The sequence below is a fragment of the Myotis myotis genome, unplaced genomic scaffold (genome assembly GCF_014108235.1).
Source record: "Myotis myotis isolate mMyoMyo1 unplaced genomic scaffold, mMyoMyo1.p scaffold_m19_p_10, whole genome shotgun sequence".
NCBI lineage: Eukaryota > Metazoa > Chordata > Mammalia > Chiroptera > Vespertilionidae > Myotis > Myotis myotis.
The window spans coordinates 10,889,873-10,902,659 of NW_023416314.1; the positions used below are offsets into that span (position 1 = coordinate 10,889,873).

The 12,787-nt window shown below is 40.5% G+C and overlaps 1 protein-coding gene across 1 annotated transcript in view; it reads right to left on the minus strand.

The window, feature by feature from the left end:
• Positions 1 to 217: 217 nt before the first annotated feature.
• The window catches only part of GUCY1A2 (guanylate cyclase 1 soluble subunit alpha 2), a 283,849-nt gene continuing 271,279 nt past the window's right edge, over positions 218 to 12,787 (minus strand). Inside the window, exon 8 of the mRNA XM_036324459.1 lies at positions 218 to 4,459. Coding sequence (XP_036180352.1) covers positions 4,252 to 4,459 — 208 coding nt within the window. The 3' untranslated portion in view covers positions 218 to 4,251. The remainder of the gene's footprint in view (positions 4,460 to 12,787) is intronic.

Here is a 12,787-nt window from a genome sequence, read left to right on the forward strand (position 1 = left end):
GGTTTAATGTGGGACTTCCTTGTTGGTCTTGAGCATTAGGTCTTGCTGGCTGAGAGGCATCTGGTGCCACCCACAGCCGTGCATATATCACTCATTCCGAAGGGACATTCAGTGGGTGCAGCGAGTGCTCAGCAGGTTGTATTAGAAGAAAAAGCAAAAGGACAAGCTCAGATGTCAGCAGTACCCCAGCACCCCTGGTGGTGGTGGTGGGGGGGGGGGGGGGGGCTTAGTTCCCTTCAGAAGTGCATTGTTGCTTGGGCCTGACTTTGTGTGAATCTTCCTCTGGGCCTGAAACAGGCCTCAGAAACTCTTTGTGTGGCCGCATTCGGCTCAGAGGTACAGAGAAGTGTTTGATGGGGCCAGGCGTGAGAGGGTGGGATGACTTTCAGTAATGCGGGGAGTAAAAGAGGGTCTGGGCACGGACTACGTAGTGCTCCAAATGCGTGAGACGATAGAAACCTACATGTCGACGTTTTACTCTCTGCCCAGTGCCCTCAGCGAGTCAGGAACCCAAGGAGCCTTCGTGAAATGTGTTTAATGATGGTAATAATCTTGTGCCCTCTCTTGATACCTCACAACCTCAACTATCCTACTTCAGTTGGTAGCAATATGATCCTGTTCAAAACGCCAAGCCTGGTGGTTTGCCAAATTCTCTGTGGCTTTGCCTTTTGTATGTATCAGATTAATTTTGCTTTATTGCTGGAACTCTTGGGAGGAATTTGCAAAATGAAACGCCTTCTGCACTTGTACATGAGAGCCATTGTTTAGGCTGCTGTTCTGCCTTGCTCTGTTTTTCTTGGAGAGGCCCACAATTTTGCATTTTCATAATAAAACACTATGTTCTTGACACAATTGTCTCAGGAACAAGCATGAGACCACAAGAATCACATTAAAAGTGCCGACTCCATGAACCTGCTCTCCGGTTTTAGCCATCGGCAGGTCACACCTCATTGGACAGCACAGAGTCAGGTGCTGAAAGGAAACCTCATATAATTTAACATATAAGAGAGTTGATGAATATCAAGGCAGATTTTAACACTGCCTTTCTCCAGGCATTGAGTATTATTCGTTAGTTATGGCTGCTATTACCTACTGAGGTCCACAAAGCACATCCTGCTCAGTGTGTTTGGGGTACCTATGGAGGTTTCTCACTTTGCTAGATATCAGACTTATTTGCAAACAATGACATCCTCTCCATCAAAGTGATACTCTTGCTGATGAAAGCTTTGGCACTGGTGGCTAGTCATACAGTGACTTCTTCCAATTTGTTGCTTGAAAAAACACTAAAACAGGTACCACATTATATTTAAAGTATCCCTTTTAAAGTGGGGTAAAGCCATTTACCCAGTTTAATACCACTTGATTTCCATGGGACATCCATGTAAATTACTTTTAGGCTGCCTCACTAACATGCATGATGTGTGTGGTAGCCTGTAAGTGAGAAGACTGTATAGATATGAGGCAGATGAAGTACCAACTATCACCCATTGTTACAGCCACAATTCCTAACAGAATGCATGCGGAGTGTATTATGTAGAGCAAAGTAGGATGCTTTTTCACAGCTTCTAAATTCTGTGAGTACAGCTAGCATGAACAGCCATTTTAAACAGCCTTGCAAACACATAGCAACAGTGCAACTATGATGATCGATTGTACTAAATTGGCAAAATGGTAACAGATTAGACCATTGCTTGGGACTATAGCTTGAAAGATATATATAGATTATATTGTATTAAAACTGGAGCTTACATCGTGTCTGTGATATTTAATAGGTTTTTGGCATATTCTTCATTGTGACAATTGTTACAATGTAAACAACAACTTCTCTAAGTAAAATCATATAAACTAAGAAAGAGTTTGTTATTCTTCTGACAAACTGAACACATCTACAGTTTTGGTTTGGGGCCCTAGTTCCATTACCAGATAAGAAAGTGGATTTCCAGCGATGCTTTTAAAATATGCTTCCCATACGTGATCACAGTTTAGAGAGAATAGCCATATGTTTAGAAGAGTTGCTTACACAAACCTTTACAAGAAGCAGGGAAATGGATTGGATTGTTCAGGGAAGTCCCTTTCAGGCTAATGGTTACAGAATGCATTGTTTACTGCCAAAACATGCATTGATTTACCATGTCAGGATAAGCTCTAAGTTACTGTGCAGAATAAGCATAAATGATTCAGTGAGCTGGGTTCCCTCCGAATGCCGTTGTGCTGTGAGAAGCCCACCAACATGGATAGCTACGGGGTCCTGTTCTTGGCACGAGGACAAGGGTGCTCCCATTCCCCAGCAGGGACTAGGTGCCCCTGCCTGTTCCGTGCACTGACTGGACAGCTGGCCCCGCCCCCTGTGAAGGAAGTGCGTTCATCTCCCAGGGCGGCACACTGTCCTCAGTCTACACAGCCGCCCATGAACACCCAGGCCTTCTCGCCCCGTGTGCTTGAAAACAGAGGCCTAGGCTCAGGGAAGAGAAGGCCAGGCCAGGATTCAGAGAGCCCTGGTCCAGATCCCGTCTCACATGAAGAGTGACACATGAGTATCCTCATAAGCCCCAGGGCGAGGACAGAGCTCAACAATGATGCAAGTGGTCACTTTATAACAAATACTTTGCATTTATAAATATGCAAATGCTTTCTAGCGACCCACTTAGAGAACTTAAATATACTAAAGCAGCCTCGCAGACCACATTGGACACTAGTTAATATGCTCCTTTGCTGAGTTAAGCCATAAGCAAATCATAATGCAGCCCAAATCACTGACCAGAAGAAGAAACATGTTGTATTCAGTAGACACGAGCTACTAATGAGTGTATGTACTGTAGTAAGAAAATGGACACCCTAAGGTTTTAAGGGAAAAAATACTGACAGCTCATTAACCTCAATAGAAACTTAGGTTTTAGATCTGATCCAAAATAGAAAATCTCTGGACACACCGTGCTCCTAATTTCAGGTGAGTCTGTAATAATATTTTCATTCAGTGCTAATTATTGGGAGCTGGTCTTCATTTTAGCAGGTCATGTGATGGAAGCCTATTGGCAACTATGGTGATTACTAAGTGAAGGTTAGGGAATCACTGTTTTGAAGGTGATTCACTGAATTTAAAAGCCAACTCAATCCAACGGAAGATGAACATATTTTTTAATCTTAAAGCCATTCAATACAGGTATCTTTCCTTGCTCTTTATTATACATGAAGAAACAAAGTTGTTGGCAAAAGTGCTCTCACTAATGGCAGTATCTAGGCATTCACTCCTGAGAGTGGCCTTAGGCGTCATCCATCATGAAGGGGGTGGGGGAGTGTGAGCATTTCACTTAGTAGGCTGCTGTTTTTTAGAGTGCAGTTCAGTACCTTATAATAACTACCTGTATTTGTGAATGCAAAGTTGAAAAGCGTTCAGTGAAGATAGCATTTGGGTTTGACTGATTCTTGATAGAAGATGGCAAAAAGGATCTTTCTTTAATCTCAGCTACTATTAGGAAATTCCATTTGCTCTGGGTCCCATGTTACATGAATTAAATCTACAGGATATATTTACTAAGCAGATGTACAATTCTTTCTCAGCATCTGAAATTCTTGGTTATATGTGTCCTCAAGTCTAAGCACTAAAGACTCTAGGTAAATAAAACTATATTCGAAGAATAGGTTAGAGTTACACTATTTACCAACTATACAGTAACAGATTCAGGACATCTAATCATGTTGTGTGAAAGGTAATTATCTAGAAGAGATATGTATAAAAATAGGTAATATCCCTAAAATATTTTGCTGAGTTACAGTTCTTCCTGCTGGGAAGCTTACCACACTGCCATGATATATGTATGAAATGTCTATTCAGAAAAAACAAAGTTAGAAAATATCCTTCACATACCACCTCACTAAATGTAGGAATATATACTAAAACTGGCTGTCAAAAGTGATACAAATATAAAGGGAAAGATATCTGTATGTGTGACAAACAAGCAAACATGAACGCTATTTATCGGTTAGTTTTGAAAGGGGGCCCATACTTGTAATTAAAATATATATGTGACCAAGAACACTCCTACGTATGGACACGCCTTGTTTCCCCCACCCTCCAGTTGTTTTTTAATTGACAGTCATCGCCCGCCTTTTTCTAGGATTATTGCCTGACATCACAGAAAGTCCGCTGTTTGTTCCCAACGAAGCAGTGAAAGAGAACCCCTCGCCACCTTCCCGTCGTGCCCCGTGTTCTGGGCTTGTGCTTTTGGAGGAGTCTTTGATCTGTCGCACGTCTCAGAGGCTTGTCTCCCGGAGGAACATGGTGCCGATGTTGTAGGAAACCTTTTTGATTCTCGATGAGGAAAGAGAAGGCTTTGGCTGCCTGGGGCCAGTCCTTACCTCCAGGAAATAGCAGATCCCAGGTATTTCCTTTGGAAAGTTGTCGGGAAGGTCTTCACGGGACCGAGGAATGAATGTGAAACTTTCTTCCCGTTTTAATAATCTAAGAAGAAAATACAGATAATGTGAATCTAATAAGCAGGGGAAATGCACATGCATGGACAGACACGTTAAAGACTCAGGAACCCAATCAATAACTGTGCTCCTGCTAATACCTCTATTCTTTGTATAGATGTGGCCTTCACGGGATTCCTACCACTAGGAAACGTTACGTCTCAGGAAAGATCCCTCCATGTTGTCGTAATAATAATAAAAACAAAGCTGGTCCTGGTACTACTTGAAAATATCTGTTCAAATTTGATTTTTCCCCTAAACAAACTGAGGAAACTGCATAACACATGTTTTTATTCAAACACAAAGGATTTACACTCTATGTTTTAAATCTGCCCAGATTCTACAGCACTCTTTTTATGTTTTGTAGACACCTGCTAAGCTTTAAATGTGTGTCCTGTGTCCTGACATGTAAACCAAACATTTAACTTTGTAGAACAATATTCATGATTCCAAGTATCTCTGGTATATGCTGATTCCAGGCAATACGCATTTCTAACCTCACTAGCATATTTGTCCAACAGCTGACTTCTTCCCTTCCAGTCACACTTAAAGACTCTTTGCTAGTACCCTGACACTGGTTTTACTCTTTCCCATGAAAGGTTCAGTTTGATACTCATGCCTAAAGATGTGGCCCTGCTATTCAATTTAATTCAACAACTCTTATGGGCTGCTTCTTACTGCCCAACAAAAATCTTCTAGACACTTCAGAATATAATGATAAGTAGAACACAGCCAAAGAAGCTCAAAGTTTTATCAACAGAGATAGAAACAGGGAATAAAAGGAGCAGGAAATAATCTTATATAATAAAAGCGTAATATGCAAATCAACCAAACGGCAGAACAACCAGTGGGCAGGGGGCAGGGCCGGCAAGCAACTGGCGGCAGCCAAGCCAAGGCCCATGCCAGCGGGCAGAGAGAGGGGACAGCGATGGGAGGCGGGGGAGGCGGCAGCGACCAGCAGTAGCAGAGGGGCAATGGGGGGGTGGGCGCCAGCCCCTGATCTGCTGCCAGCTCAACTCCCGCAGAGGGAGACCAGACTGCAGGGAGCAGGCCTAAGCCATCAGTAAGACATCCCTTGAGGGCTCCCAGACTGTGAGAGGGCTCAGGCCAGGCTGAGGAACCCCCATCCCCAGTGCACAAATTTTCGTGCACTGGGCCTCTAGTTACTGAATAAACACACAAAACCACAGTAATATAAAAGTCATATAAAAGAGAATGGGCTAGATGCCCCAAGAAAAGTAGATATTAAAGGCACTGAAGTCTAGAAGAGAAAAAAAAACATTTGTAGCAGAAGCTCACAAAGTCTTCCTAGGAGAGACAGCACTTCAAGATGCAAAGACTTCCAACAAGTGAATGTGGAGTACAGCAGATCAAAGGTTTAGAAACAAGAAAATTATAATCAGGATCAACACATTTCCAACCATGTGATACCCTCACAGAATAAGGTCAGAATGAGCGCTAAAGCCGAAACAGTAAGTTAAGACAAAGCTTTGAAATCCTAAACTACAAGTTTAGACTTTATTTGGAAGGCATAGTGGAGCCAAGCCCATCACCTTTTTCCTAAAAACAACACATCCTCCTAAGACAGGTTAATGTTAACAAGCTATGCAATGGAAGAGGTGGGTTGAGGAAATGAGCCACTGTGACAGAGAGAAGGCAAAGTCAAAAGAGGCAATAAGAGGAAGGAGAACAAAGGATGTGTGGAAATGTAAGATCACTGCACAAGCAATGATCATCATTTATCCACTAAAAAAAAAGGAACAAATAATCATTCCTTCTCAAACATTCTTGATGGACAAAACATATTCTCTGAAAATAACAGTTGGTGGTACTAAGAATTCTTATAATATGAACAATCTATATTTACTTTTATGAACCACAGTTAATAGTATTTTGCTTTGTAAATAATTTTAAAAAGAAGTTCTATTTCACCATTTCTTTAAAAATAGGATATGATGATAATAGTAACTTGGGGTATAGGAAAATGAGGCTTATTCTAACATTTCAAAATTCTTTCAAATGCCTTATCTCATTACATCCACATAAGATAGCTCTATGCCAAAGCCAGACATGCTCTTCTCTGACAAATATATGGAGAGTGAAGGTGAATCCAGAATAAATCACAGTGATTTGCTCATGGAAGTAACAGGACAATGGGGACACTGGAACTGGAACCCAGATCTGTAATTCCTAGTCAAGCTTAGCCCTACAGAAAATAATAAGACTACACTAAGATAGCTTTCCAACACAAAACTAAACTGAGATATAGCTTGGGCCCAATGGCAATCATACGGAAGTCATCAGTACTGGGTGCTTCGTTTTTGTTTTAACAGATGTTGATTTTCTTTATATATCCTGTATCGTCAACCACTTCAGATATATGTTCAGATTCCCTAAACAATGGTTTAATTTAACAATGAATTCCACAACAATTTTGTTTCACTCAAATAGAACATCTATCGATGTGCAACATGTGGGTGTCAATCAGTGATATCCATCAACAGACACTTGTTGAGTGCCTGTTGCATGCTAAAATTGTACTCTGAAAGGAGAGGAGTAAGTGGGGATGCCCAGAATGAGTTAATACAAAATTTAAAAGACAAGAAATACTGATAGAAACAAATTAGCAATACAAGACAGCATATGGTAGCCCACATGACACAATTCAAAGGAGGAAATTCTGTAGGAAAAAAGAAGAAATGATGGCTGTGGATCTTAGTACAAAAGACAAGAAGCAGAGCAATGAAGTTCACTTCCACCGAGTATAAAATAGACCATAAGCTCAATCTTTCCAAGTTTCCTTAAGGACCCATAATCAACAAATAGGAGAGAGCTACATCCCTCTCTCCCGATATATATTTTTAATTTATCTTTATTGTTGAAAGTATTATAGATGTCCCCTTTGTTTGTTTGTGTGTTTTTCCATTGATGCCCTTCACCCCGTGCCCCCCTCCCAAGCCTTCATCACTGTATTGCCTGTGTCCATGAGTTATGCATATCTATAATAATAAAAGCATAATATGCTAATTAGACTGGACGTCCTTCCAGATGACCTTCCAGATGAAGCTGGGGCTGTGAGGGAAGCCCGGGTCCCAGGTGCCAGAAAGAAGCCAGTGATAGCAGCCGGGGGACGGAAGGCCTACTCTTGCACGAATTTCGTGCATCGGGCCTCTAGTGTACATATAAGTTCCCAGATAATCATTCCCTTCCCAACCCCCACCCCTGCCTCATATTTTAAGCCTTCTAGTTTCTCTCTTCCATGGTTGGTTGTTTCACCAAGGTCTTGATATTTTGCTATAATTGGAATATTCTGACACTGAACAATAAACTGGGTTACATCTATGAAAGTACTTGTAAATGACTAAAAGAAGGGGGCAGGCACTGCTTTGGATGCCACAAGTTTAAAATAATTCACTGCACTTTGGCTGGGAGGAAGCTCTTCATAATAAATCAATCTTCTCACAATTTAAATACATCTCCTACATACTGTGCCCCCAAATCACAGACAACAAGCTTTCATCAGGTCTTATTCTTTTCCAAGTAAACATTTTGATATCAATAACTAAATACAGTGTTACCTTTCAATAATAAAAAGGATAGCACACAAGGATGAATGGGCCCAAGCTCCTGTGATATCCAGGGTTTAGCAGCCTTTACAGCTATGAACACTGAAGGGCAATATCCAGATTATTTCCAATAGGACCATCTGAATGAGTTACTGGTGGGCTGTGCAGGAGGTCAGGGGAGGCGTTTCACACAGCTTGCCTGGTGGTGATATGAGTCACGGTGTGAACAAATGATCAAATGTGTATGTGGGGATTAGGGATTTAGACACCGGTCACCGCATAGCCTCTGATCCCCTCTGAAATGTTACAGTAAGTCCAAGTCCCTGGGCTGGCTTTCAAGCTCGGCCTAACAATCCATTTCTTCAGCAACTCAGGACTGATATGGAAGCTTACATCCTTCATAAATCTAAATTAATCCTCGGCCGTAATCCCCAGCTGGTTGATGGACAACCGGGGAGTTTCAGCCACATATTTAGTGAGTATTTAGAAGCCACACAAATCCTAGTTTACCTGCCTGCCACCCTTCCTCCTCACAACAGAGTTTTTCTACAAATTGATTTTCGAGATGAAAATTCACTGCTGCTTTGGATCAATGAATGTCCCCCAAGCATGGGAGGGGCGCAGGGTGCCATGGAGGCTGGTGGGTCTGCTCCCTCACCACTGCAGAAAGGGAGCTGCTCTGACTCAGTGGGCTCTTGGGCGCCCATTTCCCCTTTTTCTCCAACAACCAATTTTTGTTGTTGTCTTTTGGTGGGATGGGGTGTTGTCTGCTTGTTTATTTTGATTTCCTCTTTCCTGTTAAAGGCACTCAACAAATGACTAATATACTTGAAAGTCTCTAAGTGTGAGGCATTGAAATTTGTTTGGAAGTTTTATGTGTGGCAAGATTTTGTGGCATGGTGGGTTTCCCCTGACCATTGCATGTGCATGCTGGAGGAGGGCTACATTTTTCTGTCTTCATTACCAGTTTACTATTGTTTCAGAAGAGATGAATGAAAAATCCAGGTGGTCGATCTGCTGTGGTAAATTAGAAGTCTTTGTTGCTAATTATTCATCTGAATGCATTTTTGCTAGGGAATGCATTTGGACTCTATAATGGCATTAGCTACTATGTCTTTGAGTCTTGGAGAATGATGACAGTTGTGAAAAATTTTTAAAGATAAAGATTCCTTGTGTTTTCTAAGTGTTCTGTAATTCCTTCATTTTTTCCCATGCACCTTCTTCTTCCCACCTGAGTGGAGAGAAGAACTAATCTGCTCTGTGTTTCTGCTCTGTGCTTCACTGCTCCAACACCTGATGCAGTTTGAAGATAAGCCCCATGAAATGATAGTTATGAGTCAGCTAGGCAGCAAAAATTCCATGAAATTCAGTGACTCATCCCCTGGAAATAAAACTCCCATCCAGATAAGAAAAGTAAGAATCTAGCTCACTATGAAGTAAAAGATTCCCTGGAAATAAAACTCCCATCCAGATAAGAAAAGTAAGAATCGAACTCACTATGAAGTAAAAGTGAAGAAGGATCTCACCAAATTTTTATGCATTTTAAGGTTACCAAACTTATGCAAATTTTAAGTTGCAGATTTGGTGGCAATTTTATAAGATTGTCACTTGGTAGGTTTGAAAATTCAAGTTAACACATGTTTTCAAAAAGAGATACTTTCCCTATATGTATCCTGAAAAGTTTAAGGCAAAATGCCTCAGAGTCACTACGGTGACACCCTGGCTCATTTCTGTCTGCAACGCCCTTAGTTAATATTAATGGCAAAGCGTGCTTACTGTGGAGTCCATAGTCTGCATGCCTGGGGTTTGCTGGAGTGCACATTCTGGCGTGCGTTTCCCATTTCAGTGTCAAAACTAATGCCTCTTAAATTCTTGAATTTTGGAATACTGAATAGCTAAAAATGATTTCGCACCATTGGTTTCTGTGGCTAACTATCAATTTTGACCTTTATCAGCCTCAAAACTCCACTCAACAGACTAAATACCACACAGATTTGAAATTTAAAACACTCACTCAGAATTTTTACATGTCAACAGCCAGAACTTAAAAAAGAGATGACAGATGAGAGCTTATAAAAGATACCTATAATCAGTTCTTGTAAATTAAATAATGCCTCACATATTTTCACTACTCGAACCAAAATTCTTTCTTATAAACAAGTTCATGATCGTGCTGGCCTTTCTGCGTAAAAGACAAAGGGCAGAGTAAAAAGGAAGGAAAGAAGCCCATTTATTTTTGAAAATGGATGATCCTTCATTAATTTGAATATAAATAAATAAAAGTAGGACCAGAGTCAATTTTAGGAGATTCTGCGTTCTATAGTTTAGGTGTTCCTGAAGCAACAGCAGCGGAATTAGCCTAGGGACACTGTACAGAGAACACACGGAGTTGTAATGACTCCAGTGCAAAGAAGGCGAGTCAGCCTGAAGAAATATTTAGGGGCTAGAAAATGAAAGGCAATCTCTTTTCCCTTCAAAAAAAAAACACACACCAAAAAAACAACTTTTAACTTCTTCTTGCACAATGTTTATAGCACACACTCCTTATAAATTCCCTTGATGGGATGTTTCTCGGAAATACTAATTTTTGTGGAGAACAACTATGGTAAGTTATTAAATTGGGATGAGACAGGTGAAGAGGTTAGAGGGTAAACTCTGTAAATTTGGTCTCTTATATTTGAGGGTCACCCCGCCAGCCTATACAGGTGGCATAATAGCAAATCAGCTCATGGCACTGATAAAGTCAGCTAACATTTTGATCTAATTTATTTTAAAGATTATTTACAGCTCTAACATTCGGTGGGGTTTAGCATTTACTTAGTTTTAGACTTGCAAATCTGAAAACATCTCAAGTAAGATCTCCAGAGAAAACACTGCTCTGTTGGCCAATATCATAAAAACTGATTATAGAGCAATTTTGATTCAGTAGTGGGTGACGAATGCATGAGAATCTTTAATCAGAGATGAAAATGATTCTAGAGCGTAGCATTTAGAGCAGAAATTTCTCCAAGTGCACAGAGCATTACACACAAAAGAACAGTAAGAACTGTAAGTCATATAAATGTCTAACCACTGTGCTGTACACCTGAAACCAATACTGAATGTCAACTGTAATTTACTATTTTCAAAATTAAAATTATATTAAGTTCCAATTGAGACCACTTTCAATGCTCTAGTTGAAAAATGACTTCTGCAAAATTACTCTATTTTATTAGATAGTGAAATGTACTCTGTCCTGGCTGGGTGGCTCAGTTGGTTGGATTATTATCCTGTACACCACAAGGTTGCAGGTTCGATTCCTGGTCAGGGCACATGCCTAGGTTGGAGTTTCGATCCCTGGTAGAGGCGCATAAGGGAGTCAACCGATCGATGTTTCTCTCACTTCAATTTGTCTCTCTCTCTCTCTCTCTCTCTCTCTCTCTCTCTCTCTCTCTCTCTCTCTCTCTCTCTCCCTAAAATAAATAAAAACATATCCTTGGGTGAGGATTAAAAAAAAGCATTCTCATAATGTAATTCATGACCTTTTTTACTGGATGGTGCATTGCTTTGTTTTGAGGGAAATTGAAACATAGCTATTTACTTAATGTAACAATACAATAACAAATCCAATGTAATATATGATATGTTGTCATATATAATTATATAAATGATGTAATTTATATCAATTATAATGATATAAACTTTTATTAATTCCTTTAAAAAACAATACACATATATGAGAAAAAGGGAAAAAGAGAAATTGGTTTAGAAGTCTGATTACATGTTAACCCCAAAGCAAGAATTTTGAAAGAAAAAGGCATAAGGGATTATTTTTTAAAAAATGAGTAACAATAGAAAAATGGCTTTCCAGTTTTAAGGCTCAGCACTGACCACACAATAAGTAGATTGTATACATTTTTTTGCCCAGTTGGCCCCGTACTTATTTCCTTTTTTAAAATATATTTTTATTGATTTCAGAGAGGAAGGAAAAGGGAGAGAGAGAAACATCAATGATGAGAGAGAGCCATTGATTGACCGGCTGCCTCCTGCACACACCATAGTGGGGAGGAGCCCACAACCTGCCCTATCTGGGAATCAAACTGTGACCTCCTGGTCGATGCTCAATCACTGAGCCACGCTGGCTGAGCTGTAATTATTTCTGTAAAGGTGTTCATACTTTATTGGCTTTCCTTCTATTTCCACTGCCGCAGTTCTAGTTCATGACCATACCTCAGGCCTGGAATAACACTGTCTTTTCTTAACAGTCCTATTTCCTCTAATTTTCCTTATTCTGCTCCCTGTGGAACATCACCTCTGGTTGTGTTTTCCTTTTATCATGCTGTTTCCAGACTCAGAAACATTCAATGGGTCTCCAATAGCATGTAAGGCCCACTATTGTCTACCAGTGGTCGGCAAACTCATTAGTCAGCAGAGCCAAATATCAACAGTACAACGATTGAAATTTCTTTTGAGAGCCAAATTTTTTAAACTAAAACTATATAGGTAGGTACATTGTTATTAACTTAATTAGGGTTCTCCTAAGGCTTAGGAAGAGCCACACTCAAGGGGCCAAAGTACCGCATGTGGCTTGCGAGCCGCAGTTTGCCGAGCACAGGCCGGCTGAAAATAAATTCTCAATCTCACTCGATGTTAGAACTGCAATAACCTTTTTGTGTTGTTAATCCTTACCCAAGTATATTTTTCCATTGATTTTTAGAGGGAGTGGAAGGGAAGGGAAGAGATTGAGAGAGAGAAACATGAATGTGAGAGAG